Source organism: Eubalaena glacialis, chromosome 9 (genome assembly GCF_028564815.1).
Source record: "Eubalaena glacialis isolate mEubGla1 chromosome 9, mEubGla1.1.hap2.+ XY, whole genome shotgun sequence".
Classification (NCBI taxonomy): Eukaryota; Metazoa; Chordata; class Mammalia; order Artiodactyla; family Balaenidae; genus Eubalaena; species Eubalaena glacialis.
Genome location: NC_083724.1, coordinates 38,520,065 through 38,538,339, shown reverse-complemented (window position 1 = coordinate 38,538,339; position 18,275 = coordinate 38,520,065). Strand labels below are relative to the sequence as shown.

The following is an 18,275-nucleotide window of genomic DNA, read 5'->3' as shown; positions in this document are numbered from 1 at the left end:
AGAGCACTATATGGTCTCCTCCCTTAGAGCCTGACCTAGAAACCAGGTAAGAGGCTTCTGAGGTTGGATTATTTAGGACTGAAAGGAAGCATACAGAAGATGAACTGGGTTCATGTGTATGGCTCTGAACATTTCAAAAACCCCAGTTCTTTGTAAATACTCCATAGCCATACTCCCAAGACTAATCAGTAGGAGCGGCCATTATTCAGTCCAGCCAAAAAAAGAAAAAAAAACAAAGAAAGAAATAGAAAGCACATGACTTTTGGGCCCAAAGACTGCATCCGAAGCAGCCAGCCCTAGGGTTTTGCGCTGAGATTAAAGCACATTAAGCACAAGGGCTTTTGCTTACTCTCCTGGCAAATCACCTTCTATGTCAATGGCCTTGGGCTGCTTGATCTCATGGACAGGGCATTTTGAGTAAAAACAAGCTCTGGGCTTTGAGAGCTCGGTAGCTTTTTCTCCTGCCTCGTCATCAATCAAAAGGATTGGCAGTCCATCTTCTTGTTCCCTGATCCTTCACAGACCAAGGCGATGCCTACCTCTCTGGAGCTGCAGCTTCTAGCTTTCTGTGGGTGAGTGGTAAAGACTGGGGGCCACTGGATCAGGCCAGCTGTATACCAGGGCCTGGCAAAGCAGACCCCAGAGTTCTTCCACAACAGGATCTGGCCCATTTGGGATCACCCTCTCCCTATTCCAGGGCGGCAAGCTTCCTTAGTGGGGGCGTGCTGCAAAGGGTCCAGGGGACATTGCCCTCAGCAAAGGATAGAGTGCCCAGTCACAAGAATCCTAGGAAGCAGAAAAGCACAGAGAAGCAACCAGCCTCTTCTCCATAGGCATCTAGCTTTTTACCAAAGGAGAGGTTCCATTGCTCCCTCAGTCAAGAGTTGCAGAAGCTCTACCCCAAGCCCCTTTCTAAGATCTCCCTTTGCAGTGTCCTAATCCACAGAGCCCCTCTCCAGTACATATGGAGATGTTCAAACTTTTATAAACCTAGTGAAGCCAATTTCCTTTCCTTTTCAAGCCCTTTCATCATTGTGACTGTCTGAAATTCTGCCAAGTACAGAAATTAGCGACTGACTCTAATAAGAGTATGAGAAAATGTTTCAGTCTTTTCTCCTTGGCTGCCCAAAATTGCAGAGATCAGTTCTTTTCCCAAGCACCACCCACCCCACCCCCCAGCCAAGGGAGGCTGAGGTTACACAGATGCTCCTCTGAAGACTACTTGCCCTAAGTCTGTTTTTCACCCAGAAGTCCTCTTTTCCATGCTCAGATTTAAAGACAGGGGCATTTGATGACACGATGGAGCTTCAGGGACACAGGGTCAGCTAAGGCAATAGCTGTGGCCATGTAGCCTCTTTAGGTCTGCTCCGTGGCTTCCTCACCTGAGATCAGCCTTCCCCAATAGATTCAGGCTCTGCTCTTTTGAGCAATGGGCCCCTTTGATCCCAGGGATGGAGCAGTTTCCTTACTCCTAGGTACTGACCCCTTTCAAGAGCTCTTCCTTTGAGGACAGCCACGGCTGAAGCTATGAGCATGTTGCCTCTTTCTGTCCTCAGCCTAAGCAACTGTGGCTGCAGGCCAAACACTGGCCTTTCTGGCCCTGGTGCTCCCTATGGGATGTCACCCTGGCCTTGTTAGAGTGGCCAAATATAGGGGTCCCCCATTCCTATCAACAGTATGGGAAGCACAGAATCAAACCACCTGGGAAGAGGGCACCTCTCTGGGGGGTGGGCTCAGGATTGTGCCTAGGCCTCTAAGCCTCAACCTCAACCACTGCATGTCTCGTGGCTTCAGTAAAGCTGATGCAAGAAACCCTAAAGGCAAGAGGGCAGCTCAGAAGAAGCTGTATGGCAGGGTCACAGGCCAGCCATGACCACCACAGAGCCAAGAGTAACTTTCAGACAGGACTGGTGGCAGGCTCTAGTAATCCTGCAGGCATGTCCCCTTTAAACCAGCAGAGTAAAGGCAGATACATACTTGGAGTTTAAAAGGCAAAACAACATTGATGCCAGAATTTCAGGACATCCAGGCAGCACCTGTAACCGTAACCCCTTTTTACCCCTCTATTTACAGTGGAATAAAATTGCTGCTTTCTCCATGCCTCTTAGTTTGAATTGCCCAGAATCTCTCTCTGGGCCCTTAGCTACAGCCCAGACAACAGCGTTCTCCTTGATTGGGGGATAGTAATGCATCCTGCCTGCTCCCGACAGCCCACGCCGGAGTGGGGTGGGACTGGGCATTTTCTCTGCTGTTGCTTTTCTGCTGCCACTGCTTTTAGCAACCTTGAAAGGAAAGAAAATGAACAGGTTACAGAATCTCCCGTAGACCCCACTAGCACTAAGGAAAAACTTTCTTCCCTCTGGGCCAAATGCCCCGATGACCCAGATCATGGAGAGGGTGTCAGGTCTGCTCAGGCCAGTGACTAAGAAGCCCAATCACATTCCGGTTTGTATAGCATGGGTTGGCATGACCACAGATAAGAACGTCAATGTATAAGTAGCAACGCCTTTCCATATCCATGGTGAAACGAAGGCCATCAAGCCTAGCCTCCTATAAGAGATGGCCTCTGATCTGTCTCCCCGCCAAACACAGGCTTGTAAGAAGGGCTCTGAGAGCACTCAAGTAACAATGGAGGATCCAATGGCCTCTGGTCCCTTATGCCCTTCCTATGTGCTTTTCTGCGGAAGGTAACTTGACAGTAAGCTGAGGGGAACATCCTCAAGCCCTGTCTTCCCATCACTACAGCTGCATGCTCCTCCCCATGGCTCAGCCTTCACTCCAGAAGGAGCTGATGTTCCCAGAGGCTGGGCACAGTGGGAATCATAATAAAAAGATTGTGATGCTATTTTGGCTTCTTGTTTCCTGTTGTTTGGGGCACCTACCAAGTTTCTGTTTGGTTTCCTATCATCGGCCAATTCCTGAGTCTAAAACAGGAGCAGCTGTGGCCTCCAAGGAACCCATAAGATAGGTGGGGGTGGGAGGAGGCAGGGGCTCCACCACGGACACAGAGGAGACAAGGGCACTGAAGAGAAGAGCCAAAGTTTTTGAAGAAATTAAGGAAAAGGTAAGCCCTCCAAGCCTGTCTGCTATGTATTGCCCCCAAACACACACCAAGGGCCAGCTTTAGACATTTTTCCCTTCCCAGTTTCTGCTGAGCTACAAAGTAGGGAAGCTAGTTGGCTGTTTTCTCCGGGTCTTCTGGGCTGTCCTTGGTCTGAGTTTCCGCCCCATCTTTGCAAATTGTCTTAATGTGATATGGTAGGGCTGGGTAAACTAAGGTCTGGAGAAGCTTTCAGAGGACTATGAAATCCCCATTCATCCCTTTTGCCTGGTATGAACAGAGCCAGTACATGTAGACGGGAAAGCATCTCTAGACTGTGGATCAGAGGCAGATATTCTACCTCAAAACCATAGGAGCCCCAGATACAAATATGGTTAACCCCTGAGGGACCAGAGGCCATTTAGTTGCATGCGTCCACTTACATGAAGATTTTTTTCAATAAATAGGTACAACAGTACCACACAGTCCTCAGTTGGTTGAATCCACAGATGTGGAACTGGGGATACGGAGACCCAGCTATAAAGCTACAAGAGGATTTTTGCAGCGGGTGCACTGGCACCCCTAATTCCCACATTGTTCAAGAGCCAAATGTGATTACTAATATTTTTGAGCACTTACTATGCACTGGGCAATTCTAAGTGCTTTGCATAAACTAATTAATCTTCAAAACAACCCTATGTGATTTGTATTACAGATGAGAAAGTGAGGAACCGAGAGGCTGAGAATTTCTCAAGGTTCCACAGTCACACAGCTAGGAAGCAGGGGAACCAGGTAGTCTGGCTTCAGTGCCCATGCTCTTAACTACTTTATTGTGCTGCCTGTCAAAGTACACCTCAAAGAAAGCTGCTGTGTGGTCCAGCACCTCCTGTTTCCACACCCAGGGAATAGGCATACACAGATAGCCAGACCTGTAGCCCATGTCAGAGGATTTCTTACCACCCGCACAACTCACCCCCTTCACAAAGACTCCCACACCCTTCCCGGAATTTTCCCATGAAGGTCCATCAGGCTCAGAAACACCTTAATAACATCCTACACGTCCCTTTTCCTTATCTCCAGGCTCAGTGAAGCCAAGCATTGGGACAGAAGAAGAGGCATAAAAGCTGGACCTCTGTGAACCTTAATGACAAGCAAGGTTTCCCCACCCTCATTCGGGCAGTCCTGACTGGAACTTCAGAGCCTCCCAGCACTGTTCCTGCTACCAACTGCCACTTGTTCCCATGGTTGGCTGGAACCTCAGTTCCACAAAAACTTCCACCGACCCTGACTTTCCCTAGAGATAAAGAGGAGTGCACTTGAGCCAGAGCAGGGCAGTGGTTGCTAAATTTGCTAAATATGGAGTAATTAGTGTTCTCTCTCCCATCCCACTCATAGGGTTACTTGGAGTTTGGCCTTGCAAAACCTCAGTTTCCTCATCTGTAAAAATCTGGAAAACAGTTCATTTTGTATGCTTCCTGGGCTGATAGTTGAGTGAGGACAGAATACGTCTGGTAAGAGGAAAGAGCTTGGTACACTGTAAGGCACTGAGTGAGCAGCAAGAATTTCTGGCCCCACCTGAAGGCTGTGTGTGTATCATCTTCCACCCACCCACAGTCCCAGGCATAGCCGGGGGAACTTCCATTGGCCTCTGTCCACAGTGCTGAAGTCACAGCCAAGCCAGCTGGGGATCTTCAGTCCCTCTTTTTTTTTTTTGGCAATATACTAATTTATCCATATATACATTCACTTTACATTATTACATTTTAATATTCATCAAAAACAAAAACATGGAACGCTTCATGAATTTGCATGTCATCCTTGTGCAGAGGCCATGCTAATCTTCTCTGTAATGTTCCAGTTTTAGTATATGTGCTGCTAAAGTGAGCACTTGAGTCCCTCCTTGTCCCATCTAAGTAAGCATCAAATACAGAGACTTCCAAGCCCAAGGATTGCCCTAAAGCTCAGAAAGTAGTGCCAAAATGTTTATTTCACTAATTTCAAGTATCTTTGTCTTTAAAAATAATAATAAATAAATAATAACACTCCTTTCAAAATTATAACAGGTACAAAATGGGCAAGATGTGATTTAGCAGGTCAGGGAGAACAGAGGATGCAGTCTTCACCTGGTGTGAGTGAACTACTAAAAAGCTGATGTAACCTGAGGCTACATGGAAAGAAGTTCAGGGTGAGAGGAGGGACGCGGGCTGGCTAGTATGCTGCACCAGCACTCCTGGAAAAAGCTAACCAGAGCCAGGCATCATGAACTGAAACCCAGCCAGGGGAACATGGTCTTAGTGGCTGGAATTGAACAAGGCGAAGGAAGAACCCATGAAGGCCTGAGAGGTGTTCACCCTGTCAAGGATCAGACTCAAGGGATGCAGATGGCTGATGTCTGGTAGATGGGACCAATGAAGTCAATGTGACCTCAAGCACAGAGCTAAGATCAAAGGTGGAAGAGAGACAGATTTCTGCTCAATAGGACCAAAAGATAACTGAATACCAGGGAAGGTAGTGAAGCTGTACAAGCATATGACAGAAATGTGGAGTTGGGGGTGAAATGTCTTCCCAGGTGTCCAGTCCTCTTGAGACCTGCGATGCCAGTAAATGGTTAAGCACCTTCTGGTGCATCCCCAGCCCTGAGGCCTGCTGAGCTGTAGGGAGATCCATGCTTATACAGACCCAAGTGACCCCAAAGCATCAGCATCACTGGGTTGGGAACCTTTTTTTAGTTCAACCTCTTAAACTGACTGCTGTGCCTCCAGCTCTGAGTCCTGAACTGAGAGAAAAGATCCAAGATCCCAATATGGCTATTATCCCCTTTCCAGGTGGGCTCTGGGAAGCATGCCTTTAGAACCTGATGTTGCACGCCCTCTGCTGGTCATTCCCAGTACAGTTCTCTCACCCCAAAGAAAAAACCCATTTGAACCTTTATGGTACTAGTCAGTGCAGGTTCAGAACAGACAGGGAGACACGAGGCAAGTACCAGGGAGTTAGATCACTGGTCAGTGTTCAGTCAACTTACAGGATCATAACTGAATCTGTGGATGTTTCAAGTATCAGTATCAAGATTAGGGCTCATCTGTGTCTAGGAGGAGGGCTTAGACTGAGGCTGGGTATAGGGAACTTTCTGCTCCAGGACTAAGACCAAGGTCAGTGTCTCAGGCTGAGGCCAAAGTTAGGGCTCATTGTGGGACTGAACTCTGGGCTCAAGTGTCAGCATGAAGTGTGTATCCAGGTGATATGCTAAGAGTCTGACCACAGGAAGGAGTCAGTCTGCATCCAGGGTACTGGGGTCAATGTAGTATTCCTATACCAGGTGGAAACATCAGATAATAAGCACCAGCCATTGGAGAACTCAAGCAGAGATATTGCCAGAGAAGAAGTAGAAGAGATGGGGGACAGAATAAGCAAGTCGCTAATTTCTAAGGACCTCCCAACCTTAAAGATGGAAATAGCCAAGCTAGAGCACCCCTTTCTCCTCAGAATGTGAATCTCAGTATTCTAGTTCCAGCTTCCTGTTAAAGCCCCCCACCAACCCTAGTACTGCCACATACAAATTATAGGAACAATTTGGGGACAGGAGAGGTCCAAGGACCAGTCCTGTCACTGCAGAAAGCTGGCAGCTGTGGGGGTAGTCTTCCTTTCCCCCAGGATTCTCTGTGTCTACTGGCAACAAGGCTTGGCAGCCTCCCACACCCAGATCTTAGCAACCCTGGGAGCCCCTGGCAACTGCTGCCATGGTGACAAGACAGGGAACTGAGAACAAGTTGGGGGGGAGCACTTCCTCTGGAGGCTCCAGGATATGTGCAAGATAGGGCTCCCCCTCCCATACACAGTCTGGGAGGGAACATGTGCCCCTGTCTAAACACCTCCTCACTGGCACCCACCCCCGCCCCTGCCCCCGGGTTCTGGTTCCCTCAGGGTGAGGAAATGAGGGACATCTAGGGTTGTGACGTCTCCAGAGGGAGGGAGGGTGAGTGGGGGTGTTTGGAACTGACATGATCACAGATGCATGCATACACTGGCAGACATGGTGTCAGCATATCAACAGCCATGAAGCCACACTTCATCCGCTCTTTGTCATGTAGACACAGGCCTGCTTAGTCATTTAATCACATATGTACAGTAACACAAAATCACATACCTACAGCAAATAACACAGAATCAGGCACACTACCACACAAAAATAATTACACAGATACACTCACTTACAAATTGCATGACAGATACAACATGACAAATAATTCCCAGGCTCAAACATTTACAGATGCACTCACATACCGAGATATCTGTGAGCATACAGTGTAAGTTAACTTTCTTGAGCGTTAACTACAGGCCGAGCTCAGAACTAAGGGCATTACATGTGTTACCTTAATTAACCCTCTCAACGACCCTATGAGGTACTGCTGTCCCCATTTTACAAAGGAGTAAATGAGGCACGGATGTGGCAAGTAACCTCACAAGGTCAACAGTCTGCCTTCAGAGCCTACATTCTCATACCCTATGCCACACCCTGAGGCACCCCTGGTTCCTCTCACACATTCCTGATACCCAGCGCAATGGGACACAGGACAGCAACTGCAAACTCGGCAAACAACGGAATCTGTGCCACCAATACCTGAAGGCACAGCCCTGCACCCTTGAAGGTCTAAGCCTACACTTCAGCATTAGCAGGGACCAGGTAAAGGCCGGTGACTAAACTCTGCCTCCGTGTTGGCACAGGCAAGGCTGGAGGAGGCAAAATAGACAAACCTGGCATAGGAAGAAGCAGAGCCGCCCACAGCCCAGGCCCCCATGAATCTGGAGGTGGGGGAGTGAGAGCCCTCAGACATAAGGAGCCAGTACCATTCCTGGGCCCCCTCACCCTCCCTTTCCCACCTCCATGTCACACTATTCCATTCCCTCATCACCCCACCTCCCCTCCCTTCCTCATTTCTTCTCACCTCATCTCTCTGTCCCATCCTTTTGCTACTCATCCCATCTCCCCTCCCTCCTCTCCCTATCCCCCTCACCCCATCTCCCCTCCCTCCACTCCCTTACCCCATCTTCCCTCCCTCCTCTCCTTATCCCCAGCACCCTGCCTCCTCTTACCACATTTCCTTTCCTTGCCACACACCTCACACCCCTTTATACCTGGGATCCCCATCGTGATAACTAGAAAGAAGGCATATAGTGGAGAATAGGCAGACCTAACCTCAGGATCCCTAGACTGCTCTCCTGTTCTGCTCTGTGGCCTAGGTATTGATGCTCTCCAAGCCTGTTTCCAGCTCTGTCTAGTTTGCATGACCTCATGGGTGTCCATACACTGCCTCAGGGAAACTGCAAGGAAAGAGAAGTGAGAGCTTCTGCTCTGGCCCTTCCTTTGTCCTCAAAGCCCCCAAGAACTCCTTCCCTCTCTTCACCCCTGGATTACCCCCTCCCTACCCCCGCTCCCTCTAGCACAGATGGGCCTGGGAGACAGTGACGTGGGCGCCAGGCACCGTGTCTGCTCAAGCGTCGGCTTCCGCTGGCAACCGCCTACGCAGCCCTGCCTGCTCTGAACATCGGGGACACTGGGGCTGAGAATTAATGGGGGTGGGGGTGGGGGTACTGAAATGGGAGATTCTGAGGGTGTTAAGAAAGGAGATCATGTGGAGCTGAGACGAAGGGTTAAAGGGGGGGGGGCTAGGATAGGGGAGCTCATGGGAGTGGATAAGGATTAAGAATAGGATAAGACAGAAGATCATGGGGGAAAGACAGGAGATCATATGGGGCCAGGAAGGGAGGGGGGGAGTAAAAGGGGGATAAAATGTGGGAACTCAAAAGGGAAGTAGGATGAAAGATTATAGGGAGAACTTTAATGAGGATTGTGGGGACTGTTGAGAAGGGGCTGCTCATGAGGGAGCAGGGATGAGGGGATTATACAGAGGATGAAAAGGGGACTCATAAAGGGAATCTTGGAGGTGCTAAAACCGTGGAGAACTGCTCGGTTACAAAGGAGAGAGCAGAAGGGTACTTAAGCTATGCTCGTCTACCGGGGTCCGTTTTGAGATTCAGTTAGGTCATATCAGGTCAACTCCGGGTCACGGTAAGGTAAAGCTAAATCAGGTCAGGGCTAGGTCAGTTCACGGTTCAATGGAAGACAGGTAAGAATGGTAACCTTTTCACCCCGGTCCAGGGACCACACCTCCCAGAGTACACTATTCTCTCCCCTACCCTCCTAAATGAAGACAGGAAAGAATGCCCAGAGTCACCGCCAACTGGTGGGCGCAGTTTTCCTTTAAGGCTGCCTTTGACGTTGCACGGGTTCCAGAAGGTTCTCCCGGGATTCGGGCAGTGGCCAGTACGTCCCACGTTCTCAAACCGGAGATTGGACTAAAATAGTTGTCCCCCGACTGGGGTCTGAGCCCCACAAACCAACCAATAAAATCAAAGGGCGCGTGGAGTTGCCGCCCTCTGTCCCTTTTACCAATGACACGACGAGATAGCGAAGAGGTGTGGTTGATTGATCCCAAAGTGCACCAATCAGACCCACACCAATCACGGCCCGGAATGTGTGCGCGTGTGGCCGGGTGACAGGGGCGGAGAATGGGCGGCTACCACAAAGCCACTCGTTGAAAGCTGTCCAATTACAGCAGAGGCTGAGCTGAGTGACGGGCAGACAGCGCAATGGGCAGCGCGGAGGCGGAGCTGTGGGGGCGGGTTCCCGGGCCCGCTGGCCGCCGCCGGGCGGGCGGGCGACTCCTGTCCCGAGTGGAGGCGACGGAGCCAGAGCCGGGGGAGGGGGCAGCGGCTGTCTGACGGACCGCGGCGGCGCCCGCAGCTCCTCACTGGTGAGGGCGCCGAGCCAGGACTCGAGGGTCCCGGGAGGGGGGCGTCGCGCGTCGCGAAGCCAGGGGTCTTGGTGTCGGGATGTCGGGACACTGAGGGCCCATCGGCTCTTCCACCGCGGGGGTGTGGAGGCTCGGGGTCTGCAAGGTGCTCGATGTCCGCGACCCTCTTACATGGGGCAGCCCGCGTCTGAGCCGGGGGAGGGTCGGGCCGGGTCGCACTGGGTTCCGGGGAGGCGTTTCTCAGCCAGCCCAGTCAGCCAGCGCCGGTGACATCACCGACCACCCTCCCCCGCCGGAGCCCCCTCCCCTCTCCTCCCCTCCTCTCCTCGCCGCGCCTTTTGTCCCAGCCGAGCTCTGCCCCGCCCCGCCCCGCCCATCTGCGAGGGAGGAGACTCCCTGTCAGTGACTTCATTGAGTAGATTCTTGGGGATTGGGGTCTGGTCCTCCCCGGAGAGAGAGGCGAGAACACGCTGCCTCTCAGGCCCTCACAGACAATCACACCTGTCAGAGGTACACACGCTGCCACTCACAAGCACACACTCTTCGCACTGCCAGCCTTACTGTCACACAGCCATACAGCCATTCACAATCAGCCAGACATCGCTGCACCTGAGAGCAGGTGACCGCTGGACCCTATTCCTTCACTCTCCACACCTGGGGATCAGGTCCAGCTCCTGCTGCACCGGACAGGCCTTGCTGGGCAAGTGCCTCTGAGAACCTGAGGAGGCGGCTTCCAGAGCTGCAGCTCTCCAAGCAGGCTCCAGTGGAGCGATCAGAGGTGAGGGGCTGGGCTGGGCATGTTTAAGCGTACAGTGCTCTCCTGCCCATCCCCAGCAGCACCCCCACTACAGGCCCGAGGCGCTTTCCGGAGCTTCCCACACTTCTGGGGAGAAGACTTCTTAGCCAGCTTGATGTTTAAAATTCAGCTGGAGCCCTTAAAACTTCGAGCGTGGACGCTGAATGGGTTTGTAAAGTTTCGGTAAGTCCCTCTGGAGAAGGGCACTCATACCCATACCGAGTCAAATTCTCCATGTCATATCCCCCTCCATTGCCTACCCGCTTCCTCCATCTCATCCTCGTCTCATCCCCAGTTACGTATAAGAACCCCCCTTCTGTCCCACCCTTACATTTGAATGAACTGCACCCCTTGTCATTCATCTCTTATACCAAACCCTTCAGGCATCCGTTTTCCACTAACACCTCCTCTAGTATTTCAACTCTCTACATCCCATTGGTAACCCATTTGCCACTTCAGACATTTCCATTTGTCATCCTTCATCCCCCTCCATCAGTACTTCATTTTCTGTATCAACCATCCCCCCTCCCTGTACCAGTCCCTCTTGCCATTTCTCATTTTTTAGTCCTGCCTCTACATTAACATCCTCTTCATTCTCTCCATCAAAGGCAGTGCCATGCCATGGGGCTCCTTTGTCATTCCAACACGTGGCTTGTGGGTAGGGGAGGGAGGGAGGAAAGAAGGAGGAAAAAAGGCAACTCCTGAAAGAGCTTGCCCTATGTCTGTGGAGGCAAGAGAATTACAGGTGTAGAACAGCTAGCACGGGGGTGCAAGGGAGGAAGCTGGCCGGATGAAGGGGTAATGCAGGGACAGTGAGGGGAGGGTTGAAAGCACTGGCAAGGCGTTCCACTCGCCCTCAGCCTAAAAGCTGCTACAGTTCTCTGGGGGCACCCTCTTGGTGTGCTAGGGTTCCTTCCCAGTTTCAGGGGAAAGAAGGTGTAGGCTGAGGCAGAGATGGCGGCAGACCACCCCCAACTCCCTCTCAGACAGCTTTTACTGCTGCTTCCGAAAATGGCTGCCCTCCCCCAGATGCCCTTTCTTCTCTGCCTCCCCAGCCACAGGCTCCCCCACCAGGCATGACATGCTGGTAGGGGAAAAGGGGGAGTGCCCGCCCTAATGGAGCCTTCTCTTCGTCAGAGTGAGGTGACTCCCAGAACCATGAGTCAACCCAGCCACCTGTAACAGGCCCTGTGGGGGCAGGAGTTAGGGCTGTTGTCCCTGTCTACCTGGGCCCTTGAGGCCTCCCCTAACCCATTACAGCCCTCACTCCTGCCAGGACACCCTGTAATCTCTCTGAAGCAGTCAGAGGCAAAAAAGCAGGCCTTAGCTGTGGCTGCCAGCCCAGGACATTGCTAGAAAGACTCCGGTTCTCTGGGCTTTGGCAGGGGTTGGCCAAGTCTCAGATGGGTTAGAGAATGGCTTCTGGCCATTCCCCCAACTAGCTCTAGCTACAGGAAAGTGCCTTTCCCTCTATCCACAACAGAGACATTGATGGAGGGAGATTAGAGTGAAAGAATGAGAGTCCTGTGCTTCTCCCTCATATAAATAACAAATGCCCCTGCACCCAGCATGTCAGGGACTATCAGAGGAGTGTGGGCCTGGCACTGGGCCAGATTCTAAACCATGAGGCAGGTGAGAGGGAGGGACTGGTAGAGAAGGTACTAAGGAACTGGTGGTTAGTGCCCAGTTGTCTCCTAACAACTAAGGTTTAAAAGGCCCTACCTCCAGGATGCTTTTGTTCACTAACACTGATGCTTAGGTGGCACAGACATGTCTTCACACACAGTTTTGTGTGTGGACACTGGGAAATGACTAAAGGGAACTGTTGCCCTGGTTGCGGGAAGGACGGTGTCACCCCGCCCTGCTAATGAGAGAGTTAGAAACAGCAGTATCCAAAGGCTGTGAGTCATCCTCTAATCTGAATCACACGTGAGGCTTAGCATAGTCTGGGGAGCGGGGGCAGGGAGGCCTGGGGTCTCCAGTGGCCGAGAGGAATTCAGGTACACACTCCCTGACTCAGCCTGTTTGGCCAAGGCAACTGGCTGAAGACCCAGGCCTGTTCCCAGTCCTGGGCCACTGCCCCAGCTGCCCTTAGCCTGGGCACTATGCCTGAGGCATGGCATAGGAGACCACGATGCTCAGGTGACCTCACCCAGTACGCTGATCTTTACCAGCTTCTGTGCGTGGGTCTGTCAGTCCATGGTGCCACCTCACTCAGCAGAGCTCGTGGGAGTCCTCAGCCTGGCCCAAGGACCTGGGCCTTAGAATAGCCCCAAGAAGTGGGCCACAGCCCCCAGCTTCCTGTTGGGAAAACCCAGGAGCTAAGGAAAGAATCACAGAATCCTAGAATGTCAGAGCTGGAAGAGATCATCTAGTTCAACCCTTTCATTTTACTGATGGGGAGACAGAGGCCCACAGAACAGGCATGACCTGCTGAAAGTTACACAGTGAGTCATTTAGGGATTGCAGGATCATCAGGAACAGGACTGGGGTAGAAGGGAATAGAGGCATCAAGGATCGGCCCTGGTTTCTTTCAGAAACAAGGACACCAGTGCCGGTCCAGTGGCTGTGATGGGAAAGGATTACTACAAGATTCTTGGGATCCCATCGGGAGCCAATGAGGATGAGATCAAGAAAGCCTATCGGAAGATGGCCTTGAAGTACCACCCAGATAAGAACAAAGAACCCAACGCTGAGGAGAAGTTTAAGGAGATCGCAGAGGCCTATGACGTGCTGAGTGACCCTAAGAAACGGGGCCTGTATGACCAGTATGGGGAGGAAGGTAAGAGGGCAGTGCTCCAGCCTGATACTGGACACCTGTCCTTGTTTGGGGTCCTGGGTGACCCAGTTCTCAAAGCAGGGAACTGGAGACTGAGAAGGGGGTGAGGGAGGCAAGTGTTCCCAGCACTGACATCCAGAGGAAAGAAGAGACTACCCACTACCCAGCCTCAGCTCACCACAGCTCTCCCTGCCTCTCTCTGCCCCTCTCCCTCCTCAAGTTAAGGCCTTAGAAAAGCTAGAGCCAGAGACCTTCCCCGCCCTTCTTTCCCTCCCAGCCTTATTAGTCCTGCCTGAAGTCCCCGCTTCTTCATTGGCTGATGGGGAAGGTTAGGAACGGGAGTGTGTGGCTCTCTGAGGACAGCGCATTTACAGTCATCAGCATAAAAGTTTGGCCCTTAAGCAGCCGGGGAATTAACCACTGGAGCTCTGAGCTAGAGATGGTTGTCCCCTTCCCTGCCCCCTTCCTGCCCACTTCAGGCCAGCAGAACAGAGGTAGAGTTTCGACTCCCTGCGGAAGTGGCAGGGATCCAAGCAAGAGTGGAAGGGGAACTGCTGCTGGCACCTTGCCCCCTCCTGGGGTAGCTGGTGGCCACGCACAGGGTGTCAGGAAAGGTCCAAATAAAGCCTCTGAGAGGGCGGCTCCTCCCAGCACATCCCACGGGCATGATGTAGCTGCTAATTCTGGGCCTGCCCCTCAGGGCCGCCTGCCACCCGCCAGCCACAAGCACCTGTCAGGCTATATTAAGAGACATTGTCACAGCTGAGGACTCTCCTTTCCAGGAGGAACTGTCCTTCCTCCCCAGTGGCATCCACCTTTCTTCCACATTCTCCTCACTTCCCCCGTTCTAGTCTCAAAATTAGATGGGCAAAAAAAAAAAAAAAAAATTAGATGGGCTAATGATATATACTGTACCTGATACAAAGCAGGTGCTCAAAAGAATGTTCTTTTCCTTTCCTCCTCCTTGCTTTATGTTCCATGGCCCTGTCCTCTGTACACCCCAGTCCTCCCAACCCCCTCTTCTTATTCTCCATGCCACTAGTTCCTTCCGTTTTTCCCTCCTCACCTACTAGACTTGCCAATTCCCAGATTCACCAGGCATCTGCTGGAATCCCCAGTATTCTCTCAGCTAAGAAATGTTTCTCTCTGGGGTAGAGGGATGGGAGGGGTAGTGGTGGGGAAGAGGGAAGCAGTACAGACACCATGCCACCATGTGACCTGTCTAGGAATTGCACTCATTCCTCTGCTCGGCCTCACCTTTGATTAGGAAGAAGGTAGGAGCTGGGAGACCTCCGCTTTCTGCATGACCAAACCTAAGCGAAGGGCAAAGCTCATGCCCGAGGTCCAGGCACCAGTTCTAATGGAGATCTACATCCCAGGAGGGCTCCTGAGGATGCAGCACAACCTTAAGGAGACATCCAGGGCCTGGGAAGGGAGAAGCAGCCTTGGAAACGTGGGTTGTATTTCTGTCTGCCCTGCCCACTCCCCAGTAGCCAGCTAGAACAGTTGTGCACATAGACTCTGTGTGCAGCCCTCCCTGGGGACAAGTTGTTCCCAGCTTGAAAGGGGGGTGGTAGTGGTACAGCAGGAATCCTTGCAGAGAAGTCACCCCCTCCTGTCATCATCAGTCCAACTTCCCTCTCTCACTGAGCTCTGCCAAGCTTCTTGAACTTACCTGATAATCAGACCCTCAATAAAAGGAAAGAACAGACCTTGAGTCTTAGGGGAAGGGTGAAGAGGCAGCTGTCACAAGTCACTGAATTGCTTGCCACTTGGCCTCTCTAATGAAACCCAAATCTCCTCTTGTGGTCCCAGGAAATAAGAGGCTAATTTAGGCTCAGGCTTCCACAGCCAATGAAATTCTAGATAAAGCCCTCAAAGAGAAGAGTCCCTTCCCCAAGCCTGGGCTCCACCCCCAAGTCTATATATTCTAGATCATTTCTCAGTGTTAATCCCCTTCCTCACTCCTCCCCACACAAGCTCCCCAACTACTCCAATCACCACCACTACCATCCCCCTTGAAGACTGCCCCCACAAATCTGAGCCTCTTAGACAGAACCTGACTCCAGAGAGAGTAGCTGGGGTCACCACCTGCAATGTGCCAGCTCACTCATCCTTTTTGGTTGCTCTGACATTAGGTATGGGGTGTAAGCCTTGGTGTTGTACAACTCCAAGGAGCTCCCTTCCCATTGCAATCTATGTCTGTCCAGTGTGTGAATGGCAACCCCTGGAGCTGTGCAACACTGTGAGCCATGAGTGTGGGAACAAAGCACTTGAAAACTTTTTGTAGAGAAATAGCTCCTCTTCTCCAACCTAATGATCTTTCCTGCTTTTTTGGGGCCCTCCTGATTTCCCATTTGGGCACGAGTCAGAGAAAGAGGAAACCATGCTAGAAGTAGAGTGAGAGTGGACTTCCTCCTGGACTGTATCGCCACCTTATTTGGGACAGGTCACTTACAGCCCTCTGTATGGTCAAATTCTGTCTGATTGCCTCTTGCCCTGTCTTTGGAGATAAGCAAAGATATGGGAGCCAGGTATGACTTGTAACGTGACCCTAGGCCACTCACTCAAGGCTTTGTGAGACATCTTTGGGTCACAGGTACATGGAAGAGTTTACAGTGCTGGAAGTCACATCTTACCAGTCTTCTAGTCTTAGCTTTTCAGCCTCTTTGAACCTCAAGATGTGCCTTATTATTAAACATATAATTAAGAGTAGAAATCTTGCCAGAGATTTTTCTTACTCTACTAGGCCAGCCCTCTCTGTGGGAGTTAAAGCTTGCTTCTTTCTCTAGGCCCATGAACTAGGAACTAGAGGGCAGGGGGAGGAGAGTGGGGTGGGGCAGAGACCAGCCATACTGCCCCTAACTTCTCCTCCCTCCAGGCCTGAAGAGCGGCGGCGGTTCATCAGGGGGCTCCAGTGGCTCCTTTCACTACACCTTTCATGGGGACCCCCACGCCACATTTGCCTCCTTCTTTGGTGGCTCCAACCCCTTCGATATCTTCTTTGCCAGCACTCGCTCCACTCGTCCCTTCAGTGGCTTTGACCCAGACGACATGGATGTGGATGAAGATGAGGACCCATTTGGCTCCTTTGGCCGCTTTGGGTTCAATGGGCTGAGTAGGGGTCCAAGGCGAGCCCCAGAACCACTGTACTCTCGGCGCAAGGTGCAGGACCCACCTGTGGTGCATGAGCTGAGGGTGTCCCTGGAGGAAATCTACCACGGCTCCACCAAACGCATGAAGATCACAAGGCGGCGCCTCAACCCTGACGGGCGAACTGTACGCACCGAGGACAAGATCCTGCACATTGTCATCAAGCGTGGCTGGAAGGAAGGCACCAAGATCACCTTCCCCAAAGAGGGCGATGCCACACCCGACAACATCCCTGCTGACATCGTCTTTGTGCTCAAAGACAAGCCCCATGCACACTTCCGCCGAGATGGCACCAACGTGCTCTACAGTGCCCTGATCAGCCTCAAAGAGGTGGGGCCTGGATCAGATTGTGTGTGTTTTTATCGGGTGGGGGGTGGAGGCGACGGAGACATTCTTTCCCCACTTTCTCTTTTCTTCCCTTCCCAATCACTCTACCCTACCTTTTCCTCACTTTCTGTCTCATTTTCCCCAGGCACTGTGTGGCTGTACCGTGAACATTCCCACCATTGATGGCCGAGTGATCCCTTTGCCCTGCAATGATGTCATCAAGCCAGGCACCGTGAAGAGACTCCGTGGGGAGGGCCTTCCCTTCCCCAAGGTGCCCACCCAGCGGGGAGACCTCATTGTTGAGTTCAAAGTTCGCTTTCCAGATAGATTAACACCACAGACAAGACAGATCCTTAAGCAGCACTTACCGTGCTCCTAGGCCCTGCCCCAGCCAGCCCAGAGCCTTCCACAGCAATAGCCCCACACTCACCCCACCCATTGTGCACCCAGCTTGATGTCCGCTGGACACTAGCAACTCTTTCTAAATGCAAAAAAAACAAACAAAAAAAACCCCACTGGTTTTCAGGGAAAATGTTCCTGTCCCTGACCCCTTTCAGAGCCGGGCTGCCTTGGGGGAGTGGGAGGGAGGTGGGGAGAGCTAGCCCAGGCCAGGGGTTAATTTTCATGTCACAAGCTTTGAATCCAGTTCCCACTCCAGTGGCTGGAGAGTGACCTGAGTGCTACTTGAAGATATAGAGATTCCTTGTCCACGCCTGTAAATAGCATGTCCTCCTTCCCCTCTCAGCTTTGCTAATACCTCTCCTTTCCCTTCCCTTCAGCTTCCTCCTACTGGGGGAGGAAGAGGATAAAAAGGACACTGCTTTCCCACCCCAGTCCCACCCCCAAGTCCACAGTGTCCAAGGTTATCACACACATATTCATGCACACAAAGCACACACCTAGAGCTGTGTGTGCCTCTCCAGGGTTGAGATAGGAAGGGAAGGTCCATAACCCATGAACCAGGCCATTGAGCACGAGACACTTTTCATTTGGGAAAGGGAGGTGAAGGGGCCCTCAGCAGCCTCCCTGACAGCTGCCCTGCCCAGACTCTGCAGAGCTGGAAGTACTGTCCTCCCTGCTGCTTTTAGGAGTGTGCAAAGGTAGAGGAAGGGGAGGGGGCTGCTGTATTAAGTCAAAGAGGTGGAGGGCAGGGTCTGTCTCCTAGCCTTCATCAGGAAGGGAAAGGGCTTTGGGTCAGGTGGCAGCTATTCCCCACCAAGAGATTCAGGGTCACAGGTTTCTCCCCACACCTCTGAACTCAGGGCCTAGCCACCCCTAAACTCCCAAATCCCATTTTTGTGATATATAAAGCTACTTATTTCTTACCCTTCATGGAGGCTGCGGGGGAATTTCTAGCCCTCTGACGCC

General features: G+C 51.9%; 1 protein-coding gene and 1 non-coding gene across 3 annotated transcripts; one reads left to right on the top strand and one right to left on the bottom strand.

The window, feature by feature from the left end:
- Positions 1 to 4,821: 4,821 nt before the first annotated feature.
- On the bottom strand, positions 4,822 to 4,928 carry LOC133098485 (U6 spliceosomal RNA). The gene has a single exon (XR_009702185.1). It is a non-coding gene; the product is annotated as a U6 spliceosomal RNA (small nuclear RNA).
- Positions 4,929 to 9,732: 4,804 nt separating this feature from the next.
- DNAJB5 (DnaJ heat shock protein family (Hsp40) member B5) lies at positions 9,733 to 17,480 on the top strand. Of its 2 annotated transcripts, none has more exons than XM_061201158.1 (4): positions 9,733 to 9,852; positions 13,186 to 13,430; positions 16,309 to 16,910; positions 17,053 to 17,480. In XM_061201158.1, exons 2-4 carry the CDS (start codon positions 13,220 to 13,222, stop codon positions 17,284 to 17,286), a joined length of 1,047 nt encoding a protein of 348 aa, XP_061057141.1. In that variant the 5' UTR covers positions 9,733 to 9,852; positions 13,186 to 13,219; the 3' UTR covers positions 17,287 to 17,480. The 2 variants fall into 2 exon arrangements, with proteins under 2 accessions (XP_061057141.1, XP_061057142.1); XM_061201159.1 differs by lacking the exon at positions 9,733 to 9,852 and adding an exon at positions 10,650 to 10,831.
- Positions 17,481 to 18,275: the final 795 nt, after the last annotated feature.